The sequence below is a fragment of the Pipistrellus kuhlii genome, unplaced genomic scaffold (genome assembly GCF_014108245.1).
Source record: "Pipistrellus kuhlii isolate mPipKuh1 unplaced genomic scaffold, mPipKuh1.p scaffold_m20_p_66, whole genome shotgun sequence".
Taxonomy (NCBI): Eukaryota; Metazoa; Chordata; class Mammalia; order Chiroptera; family Vespertilionidae; genus Pipistrellus; species Pipistrellus kuhlii.
In genome coordinates, this window is record NW_023425569.1 from 936,961 (window position 1) to 962,109 (window position 25,149).

General features: G+C 42.1%; 1 protein-coding gene across 5 annotated transcripts in view; it reads left to right on the top strand.

The window, feature by feature from the left end:
* MAP3K2 (mitogen-activated protein kinase kinase kinase 2) overlaps positions 1-20,187 on the top strand; it is a 75,001-nt gene extending 54,814 nt beyond the window's left edge. For 3 of the 5 annotated variants that reach the window (XM_045575123.1, XM_036420285.2, XM_036420288.2), the window contains 5 exons: positions 182-330; positions 693-824; positions 5,402-5,531; positions 10,217-10,394; positions 11,601-20,187. In XM_045575123.1, coding sequence (XP_045431079.1) covers positions 182-330; positions 693-824; positions 5,402-5,531; positions 10,217-10,394; positions 11,601-11,826 — 815 coding nt within the window. In that variant the 3' untranslated portion in view covers positions 11,827-20,187. The remainder of the gene's footprint in view (positions 1-181; positions 331-692; positions 825-5,401; positions 5,532-10,216; positions 10,395-11,600) is intronic. The other 2 variants (XR_006740421.1, XM_036420286.2) reach the window with 2 other exon arrangements.
* The last annotated feature ends 4,962 nt before the right edge of the window (positions 20,188-25,149 follow it).

Consider the following 25,149-nt stretch of genomic DNA (forward strand, 5'->3'; position numbering starts at 1 on the left):
AATCAATAAATGTTTAAAACACCCAAAACATGATGACCATTATGAACTTAGATGACCATGATTTTCCCTCATACCCAGGCATATTCAATTAAGAATGTTACTAAATGCAACATGCTCATTTAGTTCTTAATCATTTTTATGCAATCTAGATATTCCATTTTAAGAAAGTATTCTTTTTTAGCACCTCGTGCTCCAATAAACTGGAGATTGGGCAAACTGCTTGGCCAGGGAGCCTTTGGCAGGGTCTACCTCTGTTATGATGTCGATACAGGAAGAGAGTTGGCTGTTAAGCAAGTTCAGTTTGACCCTGATAGACCTGAGACCAGCAAGGTAAGAATCGCTGCAGTCACACACAGAAAACAAGTGTTTTTAATAAAATAAATGTAACACATGATAAAATGTTTATTTTTTCCTAACACAAATTATTTGCAAAATAAATCAATTATTAGATATGTTTATATACATTGTTCTGTGAATTTTTCCCCTTTAATGCTCAGTTACATTCTGATTTAGTGTTGCTTTAGCATACCTTCAAGGACTGTTATAACAGTTATTATTTACAGACTTAAAAATATTTATTCCTTAGAAAGTAAAAATTTCAGAATTAAATCACCTTGATGATCAATGAAATTCTAATTTTTTACTTTTACTAACAAAGCTGTAAAGATTTAACAGTGAGTTCTGTCTTTCAGGAAGTAAATGCACTTGAGTGTGAAATTCAGTTGTTGAAAAATTTACTGCATGAACGAATCGTTCAATATTATGGCTGTTTGCGGGATCTCCAGGAAAAAAAGCTTTCCATATTTATGGAATATATGCCAGGGGTAAGTTAGCATATCCTTGGAAAGTAACATGCTTTTGGCCAGCATGGCTCAGTGGTTGAGCCAGAACCAGGACGTCATGGTTGGATTCCTGGTCAGGGCATGTGCCGGGTTGTGGGCTTGATCCCCAGTTGGGGGCATGTAGGAGGCAGCTGATCAATGGTTCTCTCTCATCATTGATGTTTTATCTCTCCCTCTCTCTTCCTCTCTCTGATATCAATAAAAACATATGAAATAATAGATATTTTATTTAAAGATTTAGTTGAGGAAAGAAAAATAATAAAACTTTGATTTATAAAATGTTATACCTAGTTAATGAAATTTTGGAAGAGTTTTAAATTAGTAATATAATTTTCTTTTCTTTATTTTTTTAAAATTAAATTCTTTATTGCTTAAAGCCGTGGTCGGCAAACCGGCTCACGAGCCACGTGCATCTCTTTGGCCCCTTGAGTGTGGCTCTTCCACAAAATACCACGGCCTGAATGAGTCTATTTTTAAGAAGTGGCGTTAGAAGAAGTTTAAATTTTAAAAATTTGACTCAAAAATTTCAATTGATGTACTGTTGATATTTGGCTCTGTTGACTGAGTTTGCTGACCACTGTTTAAAGTATTAGACATATGTTTAAAGTATTACATATGTCTCCTTTTTCCTCCATTGACCTCTCCCCAGCCGCTCCCACCCCCCAGCACATGCCCGAACCTCCCTACTGTCTGTGCCCATTGGTCATGCTCACATGCATGCATATACATCCTTTGGTTGATCTCTTACCCCCACCATCACCCCTGCCTTCCCTCTGAGGTTTGACAGTCTGTTTGATGCTTCTATGACTGTTTTGTTCATCAGTTTATGTTGTTCATTATATTCCACAAATGAGTGAGATCATGTGGTATTTATTTTTCTCCAACTGGCTTATTTCACTTAGCATAATGCTCTCCAATTTTATTTTCTATCTTCATCTATCTTTTTATTTTTAACTCATTTTTAAAAATTCTGATATATATTAAAGTGGCTTTCATGCATCATAGTTCATACTGAGATTTCTCTAAGAGCCTTAAAAATATTCATAATAGCTGGTTTGTCCAAACCAGGATCCATCCAGTTCAAGACCACACAGTACATATAGCTGCTATATGCCTTACTTCTCTCTTATTTTTAATACGTTATTAATGATTTCAGAGAGGAAGGAAGAGGGAGAGAGAGAGAGAGAGAGAAACATCAATAATGAGAATCATTGATTGGCTGCCTCCTGCACACCCCATAGTGGGATCAAGCCTGCGACCCGGGCAAGTGCCCTGACCAGGAATCAAACCGAGACCTCCTGGTTTATAGGTCAACCTTCAACCACTGAGCCACGCCAGCCGGGCACTCATCTTTTACTCTAGAGCAGTTTTTATGTGACAGATTTGACAGGCTATTGTTCTGTTGACAGTCTCATCTCATATGGCATTGTATAATTTGTTCCTTTAATCCCCTTATTTTCTATAAACTCCAGGTTAGATCTAAAGTTTAAGTTAGCCAAAACCGGTTTGGCTCAGTGGATAGAGCGTCCGCCTGCGGACTGAAAGGTCCCGGGTTCGATTCCGGTCAAGGGCATGTACCTTGGTTGCGGGCACATCCCCAGAAGGGGGTGTGCAAGAGGCAGTTGATGGATGTTTCCCTCTCATCGATGTCTCTAACTCTCTATCCCTCTTTCTTTCTCTCTCTAAAAAAAATCAATAAAATATATATATTTTTTTAATTTTTTAAAGTCTAAGTTAGATTCAAATTTAACATTTTTTTTATTAGAATGGGCCATAAATCGTGCTGTGTACTTTATGTTGCATCCCATTAGGAGATAGAGTTTTTGGTTGTTTCATCATTATTGATGCTAAGATTAATGACTTGATTAGGGTGCTTGATAACCTAATTCTTCCATTGTCAAGCTTTGTTTTTCCCCTGAAGACCAGAAAGTAATGACTAGAGCAGTGACACACAATTCTTTTTCAGCTATCACCTAATGTTTATAACACAATTTGATATTAATAGTCTCAGTAAATAACTTCATTAGGAGCTGCAAAATGTGATTTCAAAACTCTGTCATCCCTCTGTTATTTTTATAATATGTACTAGTAGTATACATTCTAATACTAATGATTTTTAAAATGGTGGTATGCTTATGCATTTAAAAATACATGCAATCTGGCCAGTGTCGCCCAGTGATTGGTTGAGCTGTGGGCACTAGCAGGTCATTGTTGATTCCTGGCCAGGGCACATGCCTGGGTTGGGGACTCAATCCCCAGTAGAGGACATGCAGGAGGTAGCCAATCAATGATTCTCTTCATTGGTGTTTCTATCTCCCTCCCTCTCCCTTCCTTTCTGAATTAAAAATATATCTATATTTAAAAAATACATGCATTATTGTAATTTAATAAGTTGTATGTGATAGAAAAAATGATTGGTGTATGGGTCTTGAAGGGAATCGTTTGTTAGAATTATATGTAGAATGTACAAGGTTGCAGGGTAAGGTTATGGTCATAAAAAGGACCAGCATCTGATAGTAATGGTCCTCACCATCCTCAGTCTCACAAGGACAATAGCAAACCTTACTTTGTTTCTGTTGTGCATTATAGGTTGTTTTTAGTGATTCTGCTTTTATTCATTATTGCTACTTTTAATTTTCAGATATTCTGTTGGCAATGTAAATTAGTTTTTAAAAAACCCATTTGGAAAACAAATTGGTGGGATGTATTAAAGGCCATAAAAATGTTGAAGCCTTTTGACCTGTTAATTTCACAGAAATTTATTCTAAAGAACTAATCCAAAAGAAGGAAGAAGCTGCATATATTTATTTTATTATATAGTATTAACTGTGGTGGAAAAAATGGAAATTCATTGCCCATGGTGGAAGTAAATTATGATGGCATTGTCCAAGAGAATAATGTTAAAAATTAAAATTGTGGCAAAGTTGAAGGAAGTACTTCATAAGAAAGAAAGAAAGAATATAAAGTGCTTTTAAATAATGATTATGATATTTTAAAAGTATCAGTATTTGGACAAGGACAGAGAAACTTAGAAAAATGAAAAATGTTATGTTGGGATTGTGATTTATCTTTTTTCTTTATTTTCATTACTGTTTGTGTAATAAATATTTAAATTAAGTTAGAAAATAATTATGAATAACAGTGAATAGAGTTTCAGATTGTTGAAGATAAGATTAATTAAAATGAGTAACCAATGATTAAAATGATTTAGAGATGGATAATCTTTATATAGCAATCTGGGTAAACCCGGACTCCTCAGGAAGAGGTGTTAGATCATGTTTCTCATTACCTACACTTGGTTTTGTAAAAGTAGCTATATCGTCAAAGTATATATTTCAATTCCTTGGATTTGAAAAGCTCATTACCAAATTAGATATAGTTAATTGACTATCTGAATGAATTGTAAATATGGTAAGCCCAAGGATCAATGGGTTGGACATACAGTCCATTTTCCTAGACTTTCCTGAATCTCCATGTTTGTGAATGATGCTGTATAATTTCTTTCAGTAAATTAAGTATGCTGGGTTCAAGATTTGCCAACATTGTCATCTCTTCCGTTTTTTCAAGCACGGCACCCCATTCCTTACTGTATCTAGAATTACTTTCAGACTAGAACTATAACTTCCTTTATTGTCAGTACCGAACTAGCAGTCATTTTTATCTGTTAATTTTACATACATACATGCAATTTTTAGCTGGCACAGTGCTTCGCAACCCATTCCAATTGTTCCTACTGAAGAAGGTACACAAAGGTAAAAGAGCTGCACCAGTGGATCGTTAGTGCTGTGGGCACTAATAAATCTTAAAAGAGAAGATCTGTCCCTCAGGAAGCATTTTCTTTCCATCTTTTGAAGTGTTCGTTATTCATTGGATTTGCACATTGGAATCAGTAGGGCAGCTTTTGTAAACTCCAAGTGTCTGTCTCACCTCACACTGACTGAGCATTCTCAGAGATGGCACCTCATCCTGCCTTAAAAACACTTAGGAAAATTTAAAATTCCTCTTTAATATATTTTCTCATGTTTTGAATTAGCATGTTGAGTATATAAAAGAAAAACTTTAAAATTTCATGTGTTCTGATTTTCTATTCATACCCATTCTTTCTCCTAAGAAATAAATAGGCAAATATCAATAAAATACTTCTAAATAAAATAATAATATTAAAATGCTTCTAAAAACAGAAAGAAAGAAATACATAATTAAGTAGGATCTATATAGAAGAACAAATAGGAAAAGCAAAAATATATTCTGGGCAAAACGATATAAAAGTACAAGAGAATTGTTAGAAACACAGTTGCAGGAATATGAGATAGTTAGAACCAAGACAGTGATAACAAACAGGATCAAGAGCCGCTGTAAAGGCTTCCTTAGTGGTGACGCCCGCTCTCCACAGCTCTCGTCAGGGAACATGTAATTGAGTTGTATGTAAATGAGATGGCATGTGCACTCTTACTGAGAGTTCCCGTGCTTCCCACTCAGCTAGGATTCTTTAAAAAATAAAGATGTAATATAGTGGTTCGTTTCAAACCATACCATACATTTCTTTTGTTTTCATTTAGGGTTCAATTAAAGACCAATTAAAAGCATATGGAGCTCTTACTGAGAATGTAACTAGGAAGTACACCCGTCAGATTCTGGAAGGCATCCACTATTTGCATAGTAATATGATTGTTCATAGAGACATCAAAGGTAAGAAATGAGGTCTTTTCATTTGAAATACACGATTTTTGTGTGTGTGAATAAAAAGAGTAATATGCTTAAGAAATTCAGCATCTGGATCAATACATCTGCCTTTAAAATACTGTAGGACTAAGTCATATTGCCGCAGTTCTGATGTCCAGTGTCTAGTGATAGAGTGGACTCTGCTACAGAAAGCTGAGCCAGATCATCGCACCGGAAGGAAGCGTATGAGAGAAGGAAGTGGCTCATAACCGGAAGAGATAAGAGCTTGCTTTCATTTTAAGATCTGCCCGCTTAGGCAGGCCTCAGGTGTCAAGGCCCCTGACAGCTTAAAGGACCACACTGGGGATTATTCTTTTAGGAATGATCTCTATTCAAGTCCATTTCTCTTTAGCACTCATGAGCTACCCCAGATGGGCTTGCCAGGAGTGAGGAACCACACTAGTCAGATGAAGCAGGAAGCAAGCTGATTTAAGTGATGATGATAGGGCAAACACATGGAGAGGAGGAACATGAAGTGTAAGTTAGAGATGCAATGTTTGTAAAATGAAAGTATGGCCTGGAAGAAAAATGTTCATATGGTTAACAGTGGTCACTTCCAAATGGCAAGATGAGTGATAATGGTTTTCTTCACAGTTTTTACTTTTTCTTTGTTTCCCAAATTTTATGATGAGAAATTTTTAAATTGTTAGGGAAAAAGAAAGATAGTTGATGACTTTTAAACTTAAGCCTTTGAGTTCATAGTGAACCCTAGGATAAAAACTAACAGATCATTGTTGTTAGGGAATCAACTCATTATTTCATAACAGGGTCCAGTCCCTTTATTCCGCTTTTCTTTTACTGACTGTGCCATTGAGGACCACATAGTGGTTAAATCTTGTCTTTATAGCAATATTTTGACTAACAAATGAAGGAATTATGGAATGGTGCCATTTTACAACCACTGATGAATTCATAGGTGTAAGCATTAAACATTAACAGGTGTGACATCTAAGACATAGACAGTTGAGCATAACATACTTCCTATCTTTAGATTACATCATCATATCTATGAAGTAGTTTGGCAAATAATAATAATAATCATCATCATCATCATCATCATCATCTGAATTTGATCAAGCCTTTAGATTCAGCTACCAAATTTTAGAATTGTAGAACATACATATCAGCGGACGGACATGGCCAATAGGATGCCTTGGGACGGAGTCAATAGACCTAGACACTAGAAAAGCTACGGGCAGACAACGCAGGTTCCTCCTAAAGTGCATGGAAAAGATCACAGGGACCTTTAGATCAGGAAAGGCTTAAAATATGAGTCATTGAGTCTCAATGTATGGGCCTGTTTTGGGTTCTGATTTTTTTTTTTTAATGTAAAAACCACTGAGCATATATTTAACATTATTAAGGAGTTGTTGTCCATCCTGTTCAGTGTAATAAGAGCCATTATCTTATAAAACTAATGAACTATTGATCCTGAAGTCTGCATTTGTTTCAAATGATATGAGAGGGGGAGAGGGAGAGGCTGGCAGCACAGTGGGGCTGGGGCATGGATATGTATATATACACATATTCTATCTGCTTTTGTATATGTTTGAAAAATCTCCTTCATAGTTTTCTTTTAAGGTATCCAAAATAAGTTTGGAAACTTAGGAGTCTTTATTGGGAACAGTTTTTCACTCAGCCCCTCGTATGGATAGGCAGTGATTCAGCATGGTGATTACTCCCAGAGTTAGCTCTGCCTTTCTGTGATCTGCCTGGGACTGTTCCTTCCCTGCTTGTAGCCAGTAAAATCTGGCTTGTGTGTGTCCTTTCCTGGGTAAATGTTTTAGAGACAGTGGCTTTTTTCACAGAGTCCTCTTTGCCTGATGAACGGGGTCGCTGCTGTTGCGCAGGACAGCGGGTGCCTCCCTCAGATCTGCGGTCCGCTGGGAGGGCGTCCAGTCCGGCAGAGCTGGGAGGGCCACCCCGCCAGGCTGGGGTTTCTGGGGGGACAGAGACAAGGACGGAAGCTCACAGTGGGGATGGACAGTATGCATTCTCTGCCGTCTATAGTGTAGCTTTTCTCCACTACTCACTCCTTAGAGGCCATTAAAGAAAAGGACTTTTGAGAATATAAAATACTAGAGGCCTGGTGCACGGATTGGTGCACTGGTGGGGTCCCTTGGCCTGATCTGCGGGGATCAGCGGGCCTCCACACTGCTGCAGCCCAGCCTTCCCTGCCAGCTCACTGGGCTCCAGCCTGCTGTCCATGTAGGTCCTGCACAGCACAAAGTAGTGTGGAAAGCAGCAGGGGGCCGGGGAGGAGCCCGAGCCCGGGCTGGGCACCACCACTCCTGCTCATCCTGGCCCTGCTGTACCTGGGCCACTGCCGCTCAGCCATACAGGGGGAGTGTCCGCAGGAGAGGCTCACGGCCACAGCTGCACTCACCAGTCGTGTGAGTCTGGCATCTGGTGCCCGTCTGTCAGCTGAGTGGTGCCCCTGCTGTGGGAGCACACTGACCACCAGGTAGCAGCTCCTGTGGTGAGCATCTGCCCCCTGGTGGTCAGTGCGTGTCATAGCTACCGGCTGGTCTTCTGATCGCTTAGGCTTTTATATAGAGAGATAGATAGTTAAGCCTTGGCCAGTGTGGTTCAGTTCAATGAGCATTGGTTGTCCCATGCACCAAAAGATTGCCAGTTTGATTCCCAGTTGGGGCACACACCCGGTTGTGGGTTTGTTCACCAGTTGGGGTGTGTACAGGAGGCAACTGATTGATGTTTCTCCCTCTCTCCTCTCTCTCAAATCAGTAAAAAGAAACTATTTAAAAGATCTTTTATCATTTCCCCCCACTTAAAAACAATATGTGGTTATGGTTACAGGAGGCTTAAAATAACAAGCCACCCTGGCCACTGCGGCTGGCTGGCTGTGGTCCAGTGCACCAAAGGGCTGCCGGTTCACTTCCTGGTCAGGGCACATGCCAGGGTTGCAGGTTCCAGGGGCAAGCAGGAGGAGCCAATCCGTGTTCTGCTCTCACATCAATGTTTCTCCCTCTTCTTTCCTCTCATTTAAAATATGTTTTAAAATAACGAAGTTTCAATTTTAGTTAAAATAAATTGCTTATTTAAAAACTGGTAGTTTATAGGAAAAGATAAAAATGAGAATAGAAATAATTTACATAAGACAGAAACAAGACTTGCAATTCCAGAAGAAAAGATTGAGTTTTAAAATGATAAATAAAGGGGGAAAGAGAGAATAAAAAAATAAATGAACCTAGCCCCTGGTCTTGGTTTCTGATAACATTAGAAGTAACTAGGGCCCAGCCTGTGTGGCTCAATGGTTGAGCATCAACCTATGAACCAGGAAGTCGGTTTGATTCCTGGTCAGGTACATGCCCAGGTTGTGAGCTCGATCCCCAGTGTATGGGGTGTGCAGGAGGCATCTAATTGATGATTTTCTCATCATTGATGTTTCTGTCTCTTTCTCCCTCTTTCTCTCTGAGATCAATAAAAATATGTTTTAAAAAATGAAAGTAACTAGGGCTCTTTGGAGAGAGGGCTGATTCTAGGACTTGAGCAAAAGTAAGAAGATACTAAAAAACCAACCCCAGACCAAAAATAGGAACGCAATGATGGGTCCTGACAAAAGGACACTGGAGCCAGTAGGAAGAGTTCCCCCTGGCCAAGGCTGGAACAATTGAGCAATGAAAAAGTCACATTAGTTTGTAACCCAAAGTAAAAGAAATATCCTTGTGTTTATACTGATACGAACAAGTGGGCGAGGAAGCCAGTGGGGGAGAGGAGACAAGCTCCTGTGCAGAATGATTCCCAGTAATTCCCATCTCCGCTCGCCTGCAGCTATTCCTTCATGGGCTGTGCACGACCTGCAGGGACAGCGTGGCGAGGAAAGGGGCACTTCACCGCAGAGAATTCCACAACCTCAAGCCAGTTTATAAGTTGTTTATTATAAAAGTAAATGAGCCAAAACCAGTTTAGCTCAGTGGATAGAGCGTCAGCCTGCCGACTGAAGGGTCCCGGGTTCGATTCCGGTCGAGGGCATATACTTGGCTGCGGGGATATCCCCGGTAGGGGGCGTACAAGAGGCAGCTGGTTGATGTTTTTCTCTCATCGATGTTTCTAGCTCTCCCTCTTCCTTCTTCTCTGTAAAAAAACCAATAAAATATATTATAAAAAAAAAAGTAAACGAAATCTTAAAACAGAAAGCTAGAAGCTTGCTTAGAGAGGTTTAGCATGTAGAAATTGAGAAGTAGCATTAATATAAAGCAAAACCCAATATTTAGAGAAATTATATAAGATAACTAATAATAAGTTATAGCAGGAGAGGAAAGTGCTGGAAGTTTTGAGCATGGGCATTCCTCCTCAGAGAAATGAGCTTTAGCCGCATCCTCTTGCTTTAGGACAGAGACACTGGCCCAGAGCCTGCTGTGCTGCCCCCTGCCTCGCCCTTCTCCCTTCGCGGCCGCTCCCTCCCCGCACCCGCCTTTCCGGCGGGAGACCCTTTTGGCCTCCACGCACACCCTGTGCTAAATCTTCAGTGTGTGAGTGAACCCTTCTGGGCACTGCCCGTGCCTGGCAGTGCCAGCGGCAGTTTGGAGACAGATTGAAGAGTCTGCTGCATTTAATTCTCTGCTGTTGTCCTTTTACACATTCCAAACTGCCAATAGAAAGAATGAAATAAGGATGTTTCGTATTTTTAGGCGCAAATATTCTGCGAGATTCAACAGGCAACGTTAAGCTAGGAGACTTTGGGGCCAGCAAACGGCTTCAAACAATCTGCCTTTCGGGGACAGGAATGAAGTCTGTGACGGGCACGCCCTACTGGATGAGCCCCGAGGTGATCAGCGGGGAAGGCTACGGCCGGAAGGCGGACATCTGGTAGGTCTGCTGAGGGGCTGCGCCAACTGCTCCATGGGCTGGAAGTGTCTGTCTGCGCCGGGTTTCAGGGCTCTTTCGCACTTTGAAACAGGATGTCAGGGTTACAGGGTGAATATTTTACTTTGCCTTATTGAAGCTTAATCATTGACTAAATACAGAGAGCTCTTGGGCATGTCTTCCATTCTTCATTCAGGGTTTTATTTTAAGCAACTTCAGCACTAGAAAACTGCTTTTCATTTCTCTGAAATGAAAAGAACTTTAGAAGTAATTAATTTTTACTGTTAGTCTCTTAGAATTCAGGTAGTCTTAAAGTAATTCTTTGTGCTTAACCATAAATTGTGGTTTATTTACATTGATTTTTATCTTTAAACTACTAGAGGCCCGGTGCACAAAATTTGTGCATAGCCCAGGGGGTGGGTGGGGAGGAGTGTACCCCTCAGCTCAGCCTGCACCCTCTCCAATCTGGGATTGGATGTCTGATTGCCTGTTCAGGCATGATCCGATCTGGTCCCTCTCACAATCCAGGACTACTGGCTCCCAACCCCATGCCTGCCTGCCTGCCCCTAACTGCCCTCCCCTGCCAGCCTGGTCACCCCTAACTGCCCTCTCCTGCTAACCTGGTCAGCCTTAACTGTCCTCTCCTGCAGGCCTGGGTCCCTCCCAACTGCCCTCCCCTGCTGGCCCAGTCATCCCATACCCCTCCCTTGCCAGCCTAGTTGCACCTAATTGCCCTCCCCTGCCAGCCTGCTCACTCCCAAATGCCCTCCCCTGTAGGCCTGGTCACTCCTAACTGCCCTTCCCTGCAAGCCTGGTTGCCCCTAACGGCCCTCCCCTGAAGGCCTGGTGGCCCCTAGCTGTCCTCCCCTGCTGGCCTGGTTTCCCCCAACTGCCCTTCCCTACTGGCCTGTTCATCCACAACTGCCCTCGTCTGCAGACCTGGTTCCCCTCAGCTTCCCTCCCCTGCTATCCATCTTGTGGCAGGCACCTTGTGTCCACATTGGGGGGGGCCGTCTTGTATGTTGCAGTGACGGTCAACTTGCATATTACCTCAGTTATATAGGATGTTACATATAGCTGCAACCTTTTAATGAAATTAAACTTGAAATCAGTCACATTTAATGTATATTCACTCCTGTTTCTCATTCTGTAGTAACTTTCTTTGTGATGCTATTGTTTGTGTAATGTAATTTTTAAATTCCTCTTCAGGAGTGTTGGCTGCACTGTGGTAGAAATGCTAACTGAGAAGCCTCCGTGGGCGGAATATGAAGCTATGGCTGCCATCTTTAAAATCGCCACTCAGCCAACAAACCCCACGCTGCCCCCTCACGTCTCAGACTACACGCGAGACTTCCTCCAGCGCATCTTCACGGAGGCCAAGCTGAGGCCGTCGGCGGAGGAGCTGCTGAGGCACATGTTCGTGCACTGCCACTAGCAGCCCCTCCCGCCCCGGCCCCCATCGGGCCTGCACCTTCTCTCTGACGGCACTTTCTTCTTACAACAAAGAGAGATGGGGAGGAAAAAGACAAGAGGGAAAATGTTTCTCTTGATTCTTGGTTAAATTTGTTTAATAACAGTAACCTAATTTTTTTATATTTAATCGTTTTTCCCTTACAAGAACTTGAAACTTTTTAAAAAATTTTTATAGTGTACTGATGTGGTTCAGACATATAAAGCACTTTAGTACATGGTCACTCTTTCTAGTACAAACAAATCATTTGGAACACGTAAAGGTTGGAGGGTTTTTCTCTGTGCTACTGGCGAATCGGTGGTGATGGAGAGACACGGAAAACAAGGAGAAGAAAATGATATCTACTTGTAGTTTTTAATGATAGTACTTAAAATAGATCCTCATTTGGGGTTTGAGCCCTAAACTTGAGTCTAGGGTGGGTACTCAACTTAAAGAATACAGGTTCCTCCTCATATCTGTATTCTTTAGATCCTAACCTCTATATACCAAGCTTCTCGCTCAGTAGGAATCATGATAGAAAATATGAATCTCTAAGAGCTAAGTTTATTTGTTAATCTTAACCAGTACAATAAGCAAATACACTATAGAAGATCCATGTTACTGGGATTTATAAACCTTGTGGGATATCTTTTTGTTTTTAAAAAGAATAAGATACTATTTTATTTTAAAACAGATATGAAAGTCAATGAGCAAATCCAAATTAAAGGACAGAGGAGGGTGCTTTAATTAATGTGTGCGCAGTAGAAGCGTCCACATTTGCCAATCGAGAATAAAGAGCAGCAGAAGTACGTGTTGTTTAGTGTATTTTAAAGTGTGATCTTTACCTGAAAGAGAAAGTCCCAAAATTAAGAGAAAGGAGAAATAATCAACATAATGTGGATTACATCTCACTGTTTCTAGCTCCTGATTCCCCGCAGGGTAACATTTCTTAGGAACTGAGAGTTTAACCTGGAGTTTCCATGAAGCTAGTGTCATGAGAGAAACCCTTGTCTGGGGATCACAGAATGCGAGGCTGCTCAGAAATAGTGTAGCAGCGGCTCTCAGGGGGCGGCTGCTTCTCTCCAGCCTGCAAGGCCTGGAGGCAGTTTTGGCTTCACAGCTTAGGAGGCTGTCGAGGCAGGGATGCTGCTGAACAAACCACAGTGTATAGGACCGCACCTGCTCCCGACAGAACCCTCCTGCTCACCATGTCCGAGTGCCAAAGTCCAGGAGCCTGTGGTAAAGACCAGCTCCGTTACAGACTGCTGCGGCCACTCGCAAAGCAGGCTCTTCACAAACAGTAATTCCAGAGAGGAGGCGATATGATGCACAGTGAGAGTGTTACAAAAGCAAATACCACTGCTTGCAGTCGGGGTGAAGGACCTCAGCACCAGGAGTAGCAGCCATGCCTTCCCAGCTGCACGTCGCACCCAACGCAGGACTCGCGTGCTAGAGACAGAATGGATTTCCACACACAGCTCGTCAACTCTGCTGTCTGCGTATGTTCTCCCCTCAGCTCAGCTTATAGTCGTGGGAAAAGCACAGCATATCAAAACCAGTATTAACTACTTATAGGCAAGCTAACGCTGCCCGGCATTTCTAGTATGTATCCACTAAGAGCAAGGACTCTGGATGGAAGGAGACAGCTGGGAGAAGCCATGACCCCTGATGGACTGGAGCTACTCAAAAATATGAATGATATCAGTGATGTGGCCCTTCAGTATTTCTGTTTATTAAACAAGTGCAAAGTTCTTTATGTTTAAAGATCTAGAAAATAGTAGTCTTCCTGGAGGCCCTACATGTGATGCCTTTTGGGGGATTCATGGGGAATGCAGATTTTGTTTTCTGCTAAGAAGTATGATCTTTGGGAATGCCGCTGTCTGAAGTTCGTTAAGATTGTGGTTTACTGTATCAGGTCCTCTGTCATTCTCTGTAGGAAATTTGAAATTCTACTAGCTAGTCTGAGGAGAAGCCAAAACACAAAGATTCCCATCCCCTCTAGTCAACGGAAGCAGCTCGCCAGGAAGGTATGACTCAGTGGTCTCCCCTGGGAAGTCAGCAGCAGCCCTGCATGGTGCGCACCGCCCCAGGACCAGGAGCTGTCCTTCCTCATCTCGTGAGGGAAGGCCCCGCATCCGCTGGAGCGAGCCAGTGTCTGGGCCGGGCTTCTCCTTTGTTCTCTGTCTCTGTGGCTCCTTCCAACCTGGGGTCTGTCGGGGTCACCGGTGGTGCAGAATCAGAGACAAGCGCTCTTTAGAGAGATCTTGGGAGACTGTGACACCAAAGCAAAATTGTTTGCTTTTTCTGGTCTCCCTTTGACTTAAATGCATAGAAAACAAATCACCTGAAAAGAAATCGCTACTTTAACACTGCTGCAGAAGACCTTTGTTTTATAGGAAAATATTATTAGCTATGGGAAAGTACTGTTCTTTATGTAAAGACTTAAAAATAGACTAATAGTTTACAGAGTTATTATATAAAATGTGATGTGAATTTATTTTAAATAAGTTGTAAAGGTACCAAAACCACAAGAAAAGTTAATATATATAAAAGCTACTAGAACAAAAAAGCTTGAAGTGGGATGACATATGGAAGACCAAAAGTAAATTTTAAAAATGAATTTTTGAGATAAAACACCTTTATCAGGGGCAATTAGATATAACACTCCACCCTTTTCTTTTTCTCATAACGGTATGAATCAGCAAATGAAATCTGAGCTTTCTAAGATGACTCTAAACGTGTTCCGCTTTTAGATGCACAGCTCATTCTGTTGGGTAGAGCTGTGCTGAGGCTGGAAAGGGGCAGACTGCTGGCTTGTGCCTTGACGATGTCGCACTCTGCCTGGCGGACTTGGTGCTGGAGAGGTCCCGGCAGTCTGGCTGCTCTTCAGGAAGTATCCCCGCTTGGCCCTTGCAGGAGTCAAAATGGCAGGCCCTAGGTTTTGGCCAAGTAGATTTTACATTGCAAACAAAAGCATTGAATAAAAGGGTTGAAAAATGAATGACTAATGGAAATTTAGTAATGGTTAGTAATTCTTTCATTTGAAATTTTCTGTATGAATATCTTTAAATTTTTTCATTTTCCTCATTTACAAACATATTTAACTTGAAAAAATGGCTCAAGACTGTTGCCTTAGACAGTTTTCAGAGGCATTGTCAACCTTCCATATTTATCTGAGATTGAAACGCACAGGTTGAATTAACTAAAAAAAATTAAAGCTTATTTTAGAGTAAATTGAATTGGCTTTCACTTGAGAGTCTGTCTTATTCTCTAGAAGCTACGTTAAAAAGAAAAATTGTTTAGAGCAGCTTTCTGCTACCTTACCTCTTATCTGTGTCGGGTCTGATCTTATTATTTCTCTGTCAGAGTGGAAAGGATGTGTGAAGTCGTTAAGAAAATCCTATCTGAATAGTGTATAGGCTCAACGCCTTGGCCATGGCAGAGTCTGAGCCAGGGGTTTCACTTGGGGTCTAGGGACCAATAGCCTTGGATAGAAGATCATCTGGTGTCAGTCAAGTAGAGCAATCTTTCAGTTTTTTTTAAAAAGGTGAATCTTTTTTATTTGCTTACTCAGTAACTGGCTTATTGTGTCAGCACTGAGTTAGCGTCAGACCATCAGTCTCGGAGGAAGCATGGGCTAGCAGTACCTAACTCAGAACTCAGCAACGATGTTTTAAATCTGACGGTTTTTTGTGATGTAAGGAAATAGCAGTTTTGGGTAATTATTGGCCATTGTAAACTAAATGTCATTAACAGCGTGAATTAAAAGTAGCCCCAAATTAGAGGCACCTCCATTGTTCAGGCAGCCTCTCTCTCAGGACTCCCTCCCGCAAACCGCCTCTGCTCAGACAGTTCCGGCGATGAAGGGCATTTATTCCATAAATAGTGCTTTTTCCTTCTGTTTCTTTTAAAGAAAAAAGAAAGAAAAAAAAAAAACACTTTTCTTTTGGTCTAAGTTGTCGAAATACCTTAAAAAATGTTATAGAAATTGAACTCTGTCAACAGTGTTATTTATACTAAGATCCGGGCAATTTCTTGAAACCTTCCTGTTTTATATTAGTTTTGCCCTTTGTTATGAATGTAATGTTCATATTTATTTGAATTTTAGATCGTTAAATGTTAATGAAAAGCAATTTAATTGTTAATTTTTGGTAGTGCCTTTTTCTCTGTATGCCTTAATTTTATTTTATATGAATAATTCATGTTACCCACCAAAATGAAGGGTTTTTTCCCCCCCAAATCAGGAGTTTCAAGAATTGGTTTGGCCTTAGACTGTGTATTAGCCCTTAAATATTTCTTACTGCCTGCTTCCTTCTCCTCCCCTTTTCTACCTCTTTTTTTTTAATGTTAGAAGATAAATATCAGCATTAATCTGCCACAGACACACCACAGTTTCCTCTAGACGTGGACTGCTAAGATAGGAGAGAGTATTCTAATTCTAAAGACAGATGGTAAAGTGTTTTCTGGTGGGTTACTTGATTTTCAATCAGATTGACACTGTCCCGATTCTTTGTATGTTATGGTTCGGTTCTGATTATCATAGCAGAGGTAGAATGGTTGTTTTTGCCCTAAAGAGGTGTTTAAATGGTTTACAAATGTTCAGGCAACGAGACTTAGGGCAATGAGCAAGAAATCCAGGGATAGCAAATTTCTAATCTAATATTGTAATGAAAACTCTAACTTACATTTCTGTGAAGAGTGTGTGTGTGTGTGTGTGTGTGTGTGTGTGTGTGTGTAGTGGAACAGGGATGGGAAGAGAGGAAAGGTGTGAATGTTCAGTTAGATTAGTTTCTGTTCTTGGAGGAACAACTCAAATGTGTATGACCTACTGATGATGGATGAGTAATCATCCTTGGGTAGGAATACCAGCATTCTCCACCAGTAACTAGTATAAATGATTGTTTAATAAAGGTATTTATTGTGAATTGCCAAGCTCTTGGTTGCTAAAAGTAGATTAAAATTAAATTTGTATGTCTGTATAATAGCTTATATATAACCCTTAAATAGGAAGTAATTGATTTTGCATAGTTCTTCATGAACTCTTTGGGATAGAAATTCTGCCAGACATTATCAAAACCAGCTACTTTACCTCTTACGTGTGTCAGTTTATGAAACGTTCAGAAGGAAGTTTTCTTACAACTCTTCCTGATTGGCTAGGGAGCACATGCTGTGGAGCCACCGATCCTGCTGACCTTGCCCATCTGAACGAGACGCCACTGCAGGCGAGGGAAGGGTCAGAGCCACCGGTTCCCACTCGCCTCGTGCTCTCAGGCGAGTCTGGAGACTCCTCTCGGTGATGGCGAGAGTGGACATGATGGGGATCATTTCAGAAGTACAGGAGGAGTCAGCTAGAGAAAAGAATAGAATCTTATCTGTTGCCTGCACCCAGTCTTTTATGAAATTCTTCATGTTTTTCATTATTCTGCGTTATAATTGACAGTAATATATGTTTGTTAAAACAGCAAAGGCATTAAAGTATTGAGTCCTGCTATTCCCTATGCCTGTTACTCTTGTTTGCATTCACAATCTGCATTATCAGAATCACTTTAAACCAAAGCTTTTATATTCCCTGCACACGTTGCCAGAATGATTGGCATGTTACTTCTGCCCACCAGCAAGTTAATGGGAGAGGAAGGATAAAGTAGATCCTAGTAGAGTCTGGATCTCAGTCTCCCCTCCGGTGAAAGGAGAGGTGCTCCGTGTTTGCATTTAGGCAGCAGAATTCCCTTCATCTCTGATGGAGCTGTATAGACATTGCAAACTTGAGCATGTACACCTGCGAGTCTTAGTATATAACACAGCTGACCATAGACACATTGACTAGCGAGGCCTGAGGTTGGAAGTGTACTTTCTTCCTAGTGTCTTCACCTTTAGGAACTTGGGATTGACTTGAAAGACATTTCAGGAAAGCTGTGAAGACATGTCTGCTTTGTGCCATAGACACTTGGGAACATAAAAATATGAGTCTGTGTTCCAGTATACATGCAGCATTGGTCCACAAATAAGGATATCTGCGTCCCTTAATGACAGTTGAGAACAGTAAAGTTTGTGATTATACTAAAAAGCACTTTTATGTGTTTTTTTTTAGAATTTAATTTTTAAAAGCATATGTAACTAGTGGTGATTTTAGCATTAGCATTACTTAGAGGGGAGAGATAAGAAACAAAATCTTAAACTCTAGTAGATACTTAGACTCCAAAATGCATTTGATACATTCTAATTTTTCCAAAGACTTTTTCCCACCTGGAATAAGAAGGGAGGACTGATGGAAACACAGGTGAAAAGGCTTATGGGCAAAAGGAAGTGGGAAGGGGCCAACCTTGCAGTATACCCTTTTCAAGCAAAAGCACCGTGTCTGAGGGTGAGAATACTTCTTTACAAACAGGATTGTTTTTAATACAATGTTAATTAGTAAAAGGTTTACATTTTTTCTATTGCTGTTGGTTTTAAAATTTGCTACTCTGCATTCAGAAATATAAAATACTTAATACCAAGGATACTTTTAATGTCAGACATCTCTTACATTTCACATGGTTCTTTTTATTCAAATATCATCATAAAAGCAAACTTGGATAAGTTTGAGAAAAAACTTTGTTACAAACTATAATTATCAATTTGTAAATTTACCTTTTGGCTGAATGTACATTTTTTAATGTAGCCATTACATTCTTTATATTTAACCTATTCGTTTCTCTCTGTAAAAAATTTTAATCTCAGTTGAATGCTGGGCAGTTTCTAATAATGTACAAATAATAATGTTTTTTTCCTACAAGGTTGACTTTTTGCACATTTTTGTAAGTTTTTAATTTGTACACTGATGTACTACTTTGACCAATAATTGTTGATGTGTGTATGAGCATCATGAATGTGTGCATTGAACTACTGTCTGTGTCTCTGTTTTAACTTCTTTCAACATGTGGTCAGTAACTGCACTGCTGTTACAGACTTAAATGGACCTTACTGCTTTTACTATGGATGCTCATTTTGGTTCTCTCTTTGTTAAAGAACTCAGGAGTTCAACTCACTTTCTGATTTTATATGTATTGTAAAATCTATGACTAAGTTGAAAGTATGCTTGCAACTCCATGTATCAGGGGATGTTGTGTGTGGAAATGTCTCTGTCTGTCTGTAGGCACATTTATATATCCCAGTAATTTCTTGTTTTCATTTGTTTCTACATTTTTATTAACTTGTTTTTTATAAGGGTACTGTTTAGTTAGGATTAAATATATATAAAAGCTTTTTGAGAGATTATTTACTATATGAATATATTTTTCAGCTGGCTGATCAAAATATTTTTAAAATTTCGTTTTTAACCATGCAAAACATGTTTGTATTTCCAGAATTAGATACAAGTTTACTTAGATATAAGTTAAAAATACTCCTGGAAGGAAGAGCATTGATACTCTTTTGAGAATTCTCTGAAGTGCAAATTAAGGGGAAAAAGTAGATCTTAAGCAGTAGCAAAAACACATTGCCCACTAAAACAGCCTTAGAATGCTCTGAGCTGTGAAAAACGTGAGAAAATAACTCGTCTTGAAAAGATGCCACAACTTTTATGTTTCCAGGCTCTCTTGGCTGGTCCTACTGTTGTTGACTGTTTCCTTAACCTACCCTGAAAGATGTTAACAGTTAGGTGTTTTCTTACTGGGCAAGGTCAGACCTCATTTATTATTCTCTGCAATTGACTATAAATTGGTTTAGAAATGTCCAAACATACATTGAGTGTCTCTATTCTGTACTGTGTATGCTAAGTAACTGGCAGGAAAAAAAATTGGAAATTAAATTTCCAATCTGACAATGTTCTTATACTTAAGGAAATCCTTGTTTTTAATATGCGGTACCACGAAAGGTTACTTGTGTTAGGAATACAGTCCACTGTTGAAGTTGAATGTCACTAAGCTTATTATGTTACAAGAGCCAGTATAATTAAAACCTCCCAGAAACCAGATACAGCGTGATATGTGCCACATTTCATGCATATTTTGACTTTGTGTTGTTCATTGAAAGTTGTGCTTGTAAAAATGTATAAAATTTTGGAGTTTTTATGTATTTGTTTTTCTTGCTGGTAAATAGCTTTTGAAAAATCTAATGTGAAAGAAACCATGTTTATATTTTGTTAGTGATCAGTGACTTTGTTTATATGGAAATTTGTATATTGTTGGCACACATTTTTTTAGATTTATCATGCATGAAGGCTGCAATAATTAGCACAATGAAAATTGCTTTTTTTAAATGTTAATTCATCTGAAAGATTGTGGTGCACAGGGTTACTTTAAGTGACCTGGGTTATGGAATATAGATGAACGGCACTCTAAGTGTTAATAAAGCTAATATTTATTTCCACTGTGATGGTTTGTCCACATCTGTTCTGGGACGCAGTGTGTTCCCTACCTGCTGTCCCTTCCTGCCTGGCCTAAGCTGACCCCTGTCTAGGAGACCAAGCACTGACCAGCCTAGAAACATTGCGCCTAAGTCTTTCCAGGATGTAAGCCGGTACTGTCCTACCCCATGCTCTGGCATTCCTTTTCTGACACCTTGACTGCTTGAGTCAGAATTCAGTGACGAGGAACACATAAACACTGCCTCTGAGCCTCACAGGCCGTGGGCGGAGCTTCCCGGCCAAGCAACAGGGTTGAGTCCAAGGGCTTGTTATCAGGGCTCTCCAGCGCTCAGCCGAACTGCTCTTTTAAGACAAGGTGCATTTCTAAAAAATAGCACGAACAAAGCCCACTTAGTCAAAGGGTAAGGCATGGGCGTCCCCACGGGATTGGAGGTCATTTAAATTACTCTTTATATTTATTAAGTTGATTGGAGTGATATTAGTCAACATAAACAGACAGGTTTTAGGTGTGGGTTTGCATGTTACAAGGTCTGTATATTACACCCTGTTCCCACCACCCAAAGTCATATCTTCTGTCACCAAGAGACCATTTAAATTAATACTTTCACTTAGCAATGCAAGTTGAAAGCCTCAGAATCTTGTTTGTTTTCTAACAGCAATTCTGTATCTGAATTAATTCTGTGGCAATGATTGCAACTGTGCTAAGACATAACATATATAAAAGCCTAAGTGACCAGCTGGCCAGTAGCTATGACATGCACTGACTACCAGGGGGCAGATGCTCAATGCAGGAGCGGAAACCACAGGCATGGAACATGGAACAGACTAATGAATCACAGAGAAGGAGGGAGGGGAAAGGGCAGGAAGAGATTAACCAAAGATCCTACCTGCATACTAGAGGCCCAGAGCATGGATTCATACACCAGTGGGGTCCCTCGGCCTGGCCTGCGCCCTCTCACAATTTGGGACCCCTTGGGGGGATGTCAGAGAGCTGGTTTCAGCCCAATCCCCACAAGCTGAGGGACCCCACCAGTGCACAAATTGTGCACAGGCCTCTATACTAATAAAAGGGTAATATGCTAATTAGACTGGGCAACCTTCCAGGAGACCTTTCAGACATTCTTCTGGACAAAGCTATGTTGGTGGAGCTGAGGTAGAGGCAGTTAGGGACCAAAAGGGTAGGGCATTTGTGGGTGATCAGGCAGGCGGTGGCGGGGGGGTGGGGGGGAGAAAGAGGGGGGGACACTGGGGGTGATCAGGCTGGTGGGGGGAACAGTTCAGGGTGAGCAGGCCAGCAGAGAGGGCAGGTGGGAGTGAGCATGCCGGCAGGAGGGGCAGTTCAGGATGATCAGGCTGTCGAGCAGGGGCAGTTGGGGGCAAGCAGGCCAGCAGGCAGAGTGGTTAGGGCCACTCAGGCAGCAGGCAGTGAGTGATTAGGAGCCAGCAGTCCCGGATTGCGATGGATCCCAGATTGGAAAGGGTGCAGGTTGGGCTAAGGGACACTCCCCTCCCCATGTGCAAATTTTGTGCACCAGGTCATTAGCATAATAAAAGGCTAATATGCAAATGGACCGAACATAAAATGACCGTTCATTATGACATGCAGGATATGCTCAATGAGATGCTCAACGCAGGAGCTGCCCCCTGGTGGTCAGTGTGCTTCCACAGCGGGAGTGCCGCTCAGCCAGAACAGCAGTGGAGGTGGGAGCTTCTCCCACTCCTGGCAGCATGAAGGATGTCCGACTAATGGCTCCTGGACTGTGAGAGGGTGTGGTCTGGGCTGAGGGATCCCCCTCTTCAAGTGCATGAATTTCATGCACTGGGCCCCTAAGATATGTGTGTGGAAGCAATATGCAAATTAGGCTGGGACGCCGTAACGGTCATGACCAGCTCCGGAGGAGGGGCCAGATGTGGCCCAGAGCCTGAGAGAACAACATGCAGGGAGGTGTGCCCAGGCCACCACCCCGCAGTTCCGGAGTGGGAACGGAGAGGCAGGGAGTGTACCCAGGTCGCCACCGCCGGGAGACAGCACCCCGCAGGCTGGCCTCTGCATGTGAGCTGCAGAGAAAACACATTTCTGACTGCTTGTTGGCTAAGCTCCCTGTATGCCACTCGCAGCGTTCTTGGTAACTTGGGTAATAAGAATCCAAGAAAGTGATCGAGGGTTTTTCCACCTCACTCCTGGAGGAAAAAATGAAGGTCCACTGCTGGAGGGCTAAGAAATGTCATATCCTGCCCTAGCCGGTTTGGCTCTGTGAATAGAGCCTTGGCCTGCAGGTCCAATTCTGACCAAGGGCATGTAGCTAGGTTACAGGCTCCTCCCTGGCCAGGACCCAGGTCAGGGCTCATGCAGGAGGCAACCAACCAAAGTGTCCCTCTCACATTGATGTTTCTGTCTTTCTCTCTTCCATGCTCTCTAAAAATCAATGGAAAAATAGCCTCAGGTGGGAGTTAAAAGAAAAAAAGAAAGAAATGTCATATCCTATGAAAGACACATCTAGAAAATGTGTGAAGAAAGTTGTCATTTTTTCATGGTGAAGGGTCTGGAGTCCGTGTTGATGAAAACACCTGGGCAGCCAGCAGTGGCAGCAGCAGTGGGGGTGGGGGGGTGGGGATGGCATCTTCCACTGGTCAGCCCACAGAGGGAGGCCAGACTGGTTTAGGCCTGCTCCCCAGACTGTGAGAGGTGGCAGGCTGGGCTGAGGGAGCCCACCCACCCAGTGCACAAATTTTGTGCATCAGGCTTCTAGTCCTATATAATATAGAGGTAATATGCAAATTGACCCTCACACTCTCACAAGATGGCTGCCTATGACCAGACCGGCAGGGGGGTTTGTGAGGGACAATCAAACAACTGAACAAGCAGGCTACATGGAGTGACCAGGGTGGCAAGGGGGTTAATGAGGAATGACCAAACAACTGAACAAGCAAGATGAGTGGGGTGACTAGGTCTGCAGGGGGGTTAATGAGGGGTGAACAAACGACTGAACAGTAGGCTGCATGGAGCAACCAGGCCAGCAGGGGGGTCAGTTAGGGGCAACCAGTCTGGCAGAGGGGGGCAGCTAGGAGCGACCAGGCAGGCAGGCAGGTGAGCGATTAGGAGCCGCAGTCCAGGATTGTGAGAGGGATGTCTGGCTGCCGGATGTCTGTCCTAGGGATCAGGCCTAAACCAGCAGCCAGATATCCCCAACAGGTCGCAGATTGGAGAGGGCATAGGCTGGCTGGGGCGACCCCCTACCCCATGCATGAATTTCATGCACTGGGCCTGTCGTATAGCTATAAAAGCCCCAAATTGAGGCTGTGTTCAACAATGGGGGTTATTGTAACAAAATACCACAATCGGGCTGGTAGCTTATAACATCAGAAATCTGTCAACTCTGGAGGCTAGAGGTTCAAAATCAAGGTGTCGGCGGGGCCATGCTCCCTGTGAAAGCAGGGACTCCCACTTCTTCCAGCTCTCGGTGGCCCAGGTTCTCACGGCTCGAGCTGACAACTGCATTCTCTACCTACTGTCTCCACATGGTGTTCCCCTCTTTCTGTCTACCCGCTGTGTGTCCCGTTTTTATAAGGACACCTCAGTCATATTGGATTAGGGCACACCCTGATGACCTCATTTGAACTTGATTACCTCTAAAAACCCTCTTTCCAAATAAGGTCACATTCTGAGGTACCAAAGATTAGGATATCAAAATTTATCTTTTGGGGGAAATGCAAATGCATTGTAGTCAGTTCTGTGGTCCCTAAAAATTCACATTTTATTCACATAGAAAATACATTAATCCCATCCCACCCTATATCAGTCAATAATTCCAGCATCCACGCAATGGCCAATATTCATCTGAACAACTCAAAATCATCATCTAAATCACATGTGTCAAACACAAGGCCCGCGGGCCAAATCCGTCCCACCAGGCCTTGCAATGTGGCCCGCACCGCGCTGTCATCACTGCACTCCGCTGCGTTTCCATCACAATGACAGTTTATGACTGTTCAGTAAACCATTCGGCCCGCGATTTAGGCTGGATTTTAGATTTTGGCCCCTTCTCTGATTGAGTTCGACACCCCTAATCTAAATCATTCAAATCAGTCATTGGTTAGACTTGGTGTAAGACTCATGCTGGAGCAAAAGTCCTGTTCATCTGTGAACCTATCAAACCAGACTACTATGTGCTTTCAAGTGGAACTGCCTTCCAGTCACTCTTCCCTTTCCCTAAAGTAGGACGTGTTTGCAGCCCAGCAGCTCCATCAGCCCTCTCCTGCCACAGAGGCCCAGGTCTGGCAGCCTTCCTCCCTTTAGTTCCTCCTCTGTCTAAACTGGTGGGCTTTCTGCCCTGATCATCGTTGGCTGCACTCATAACCCACAAACCTCTTCAGCAAACAGCTGTTCAGCCACACACCCTGGCATTTTCTCCAGAGCACAGTTCCTCATTGTGTGTAGGATGATCAGGATGAGAATTTCCCAAATCTTCACATTCTGGCTCCTTTTGCTTAACATTCCTTCTTCAGCTGATCTCTTCCTTCACATTACTATTAGCAGCAAGGCTAAACCTTCAACTTTTGTTTCAAAGTTTTCAGCTAAATAACCAGTTTCGTCACTTACAAGTTCTTTCCACACAACAGAACACAATTTAGTTCAGTCATCTACCACTTTAAAGCAAGGGCCATTTTCCTCTAGTTTCCAATAACCTTTCCCATTTTCATCTGAACACTTGGCAGCATCACCTTTGATATCCATGTTTCTAGCAACAGTCTCTGAAAGGCAATCTAGGCTTTTCCTGTCATGCATCTCAAAAGTCTTCCACCCTCTACCCATTACCCAATTTCTAAGCCACGCCCACATTTCCAGGTGTTTGTTGCAGCAGCTCCTCCCTTTCATCGAACAAGATCTGTGCCCGCACTCTCCGAGAGCAGGACTTCTGAGCTCACTCTAGAGGCATAATTTTTGTTTTTCTTGGGAAACTTGT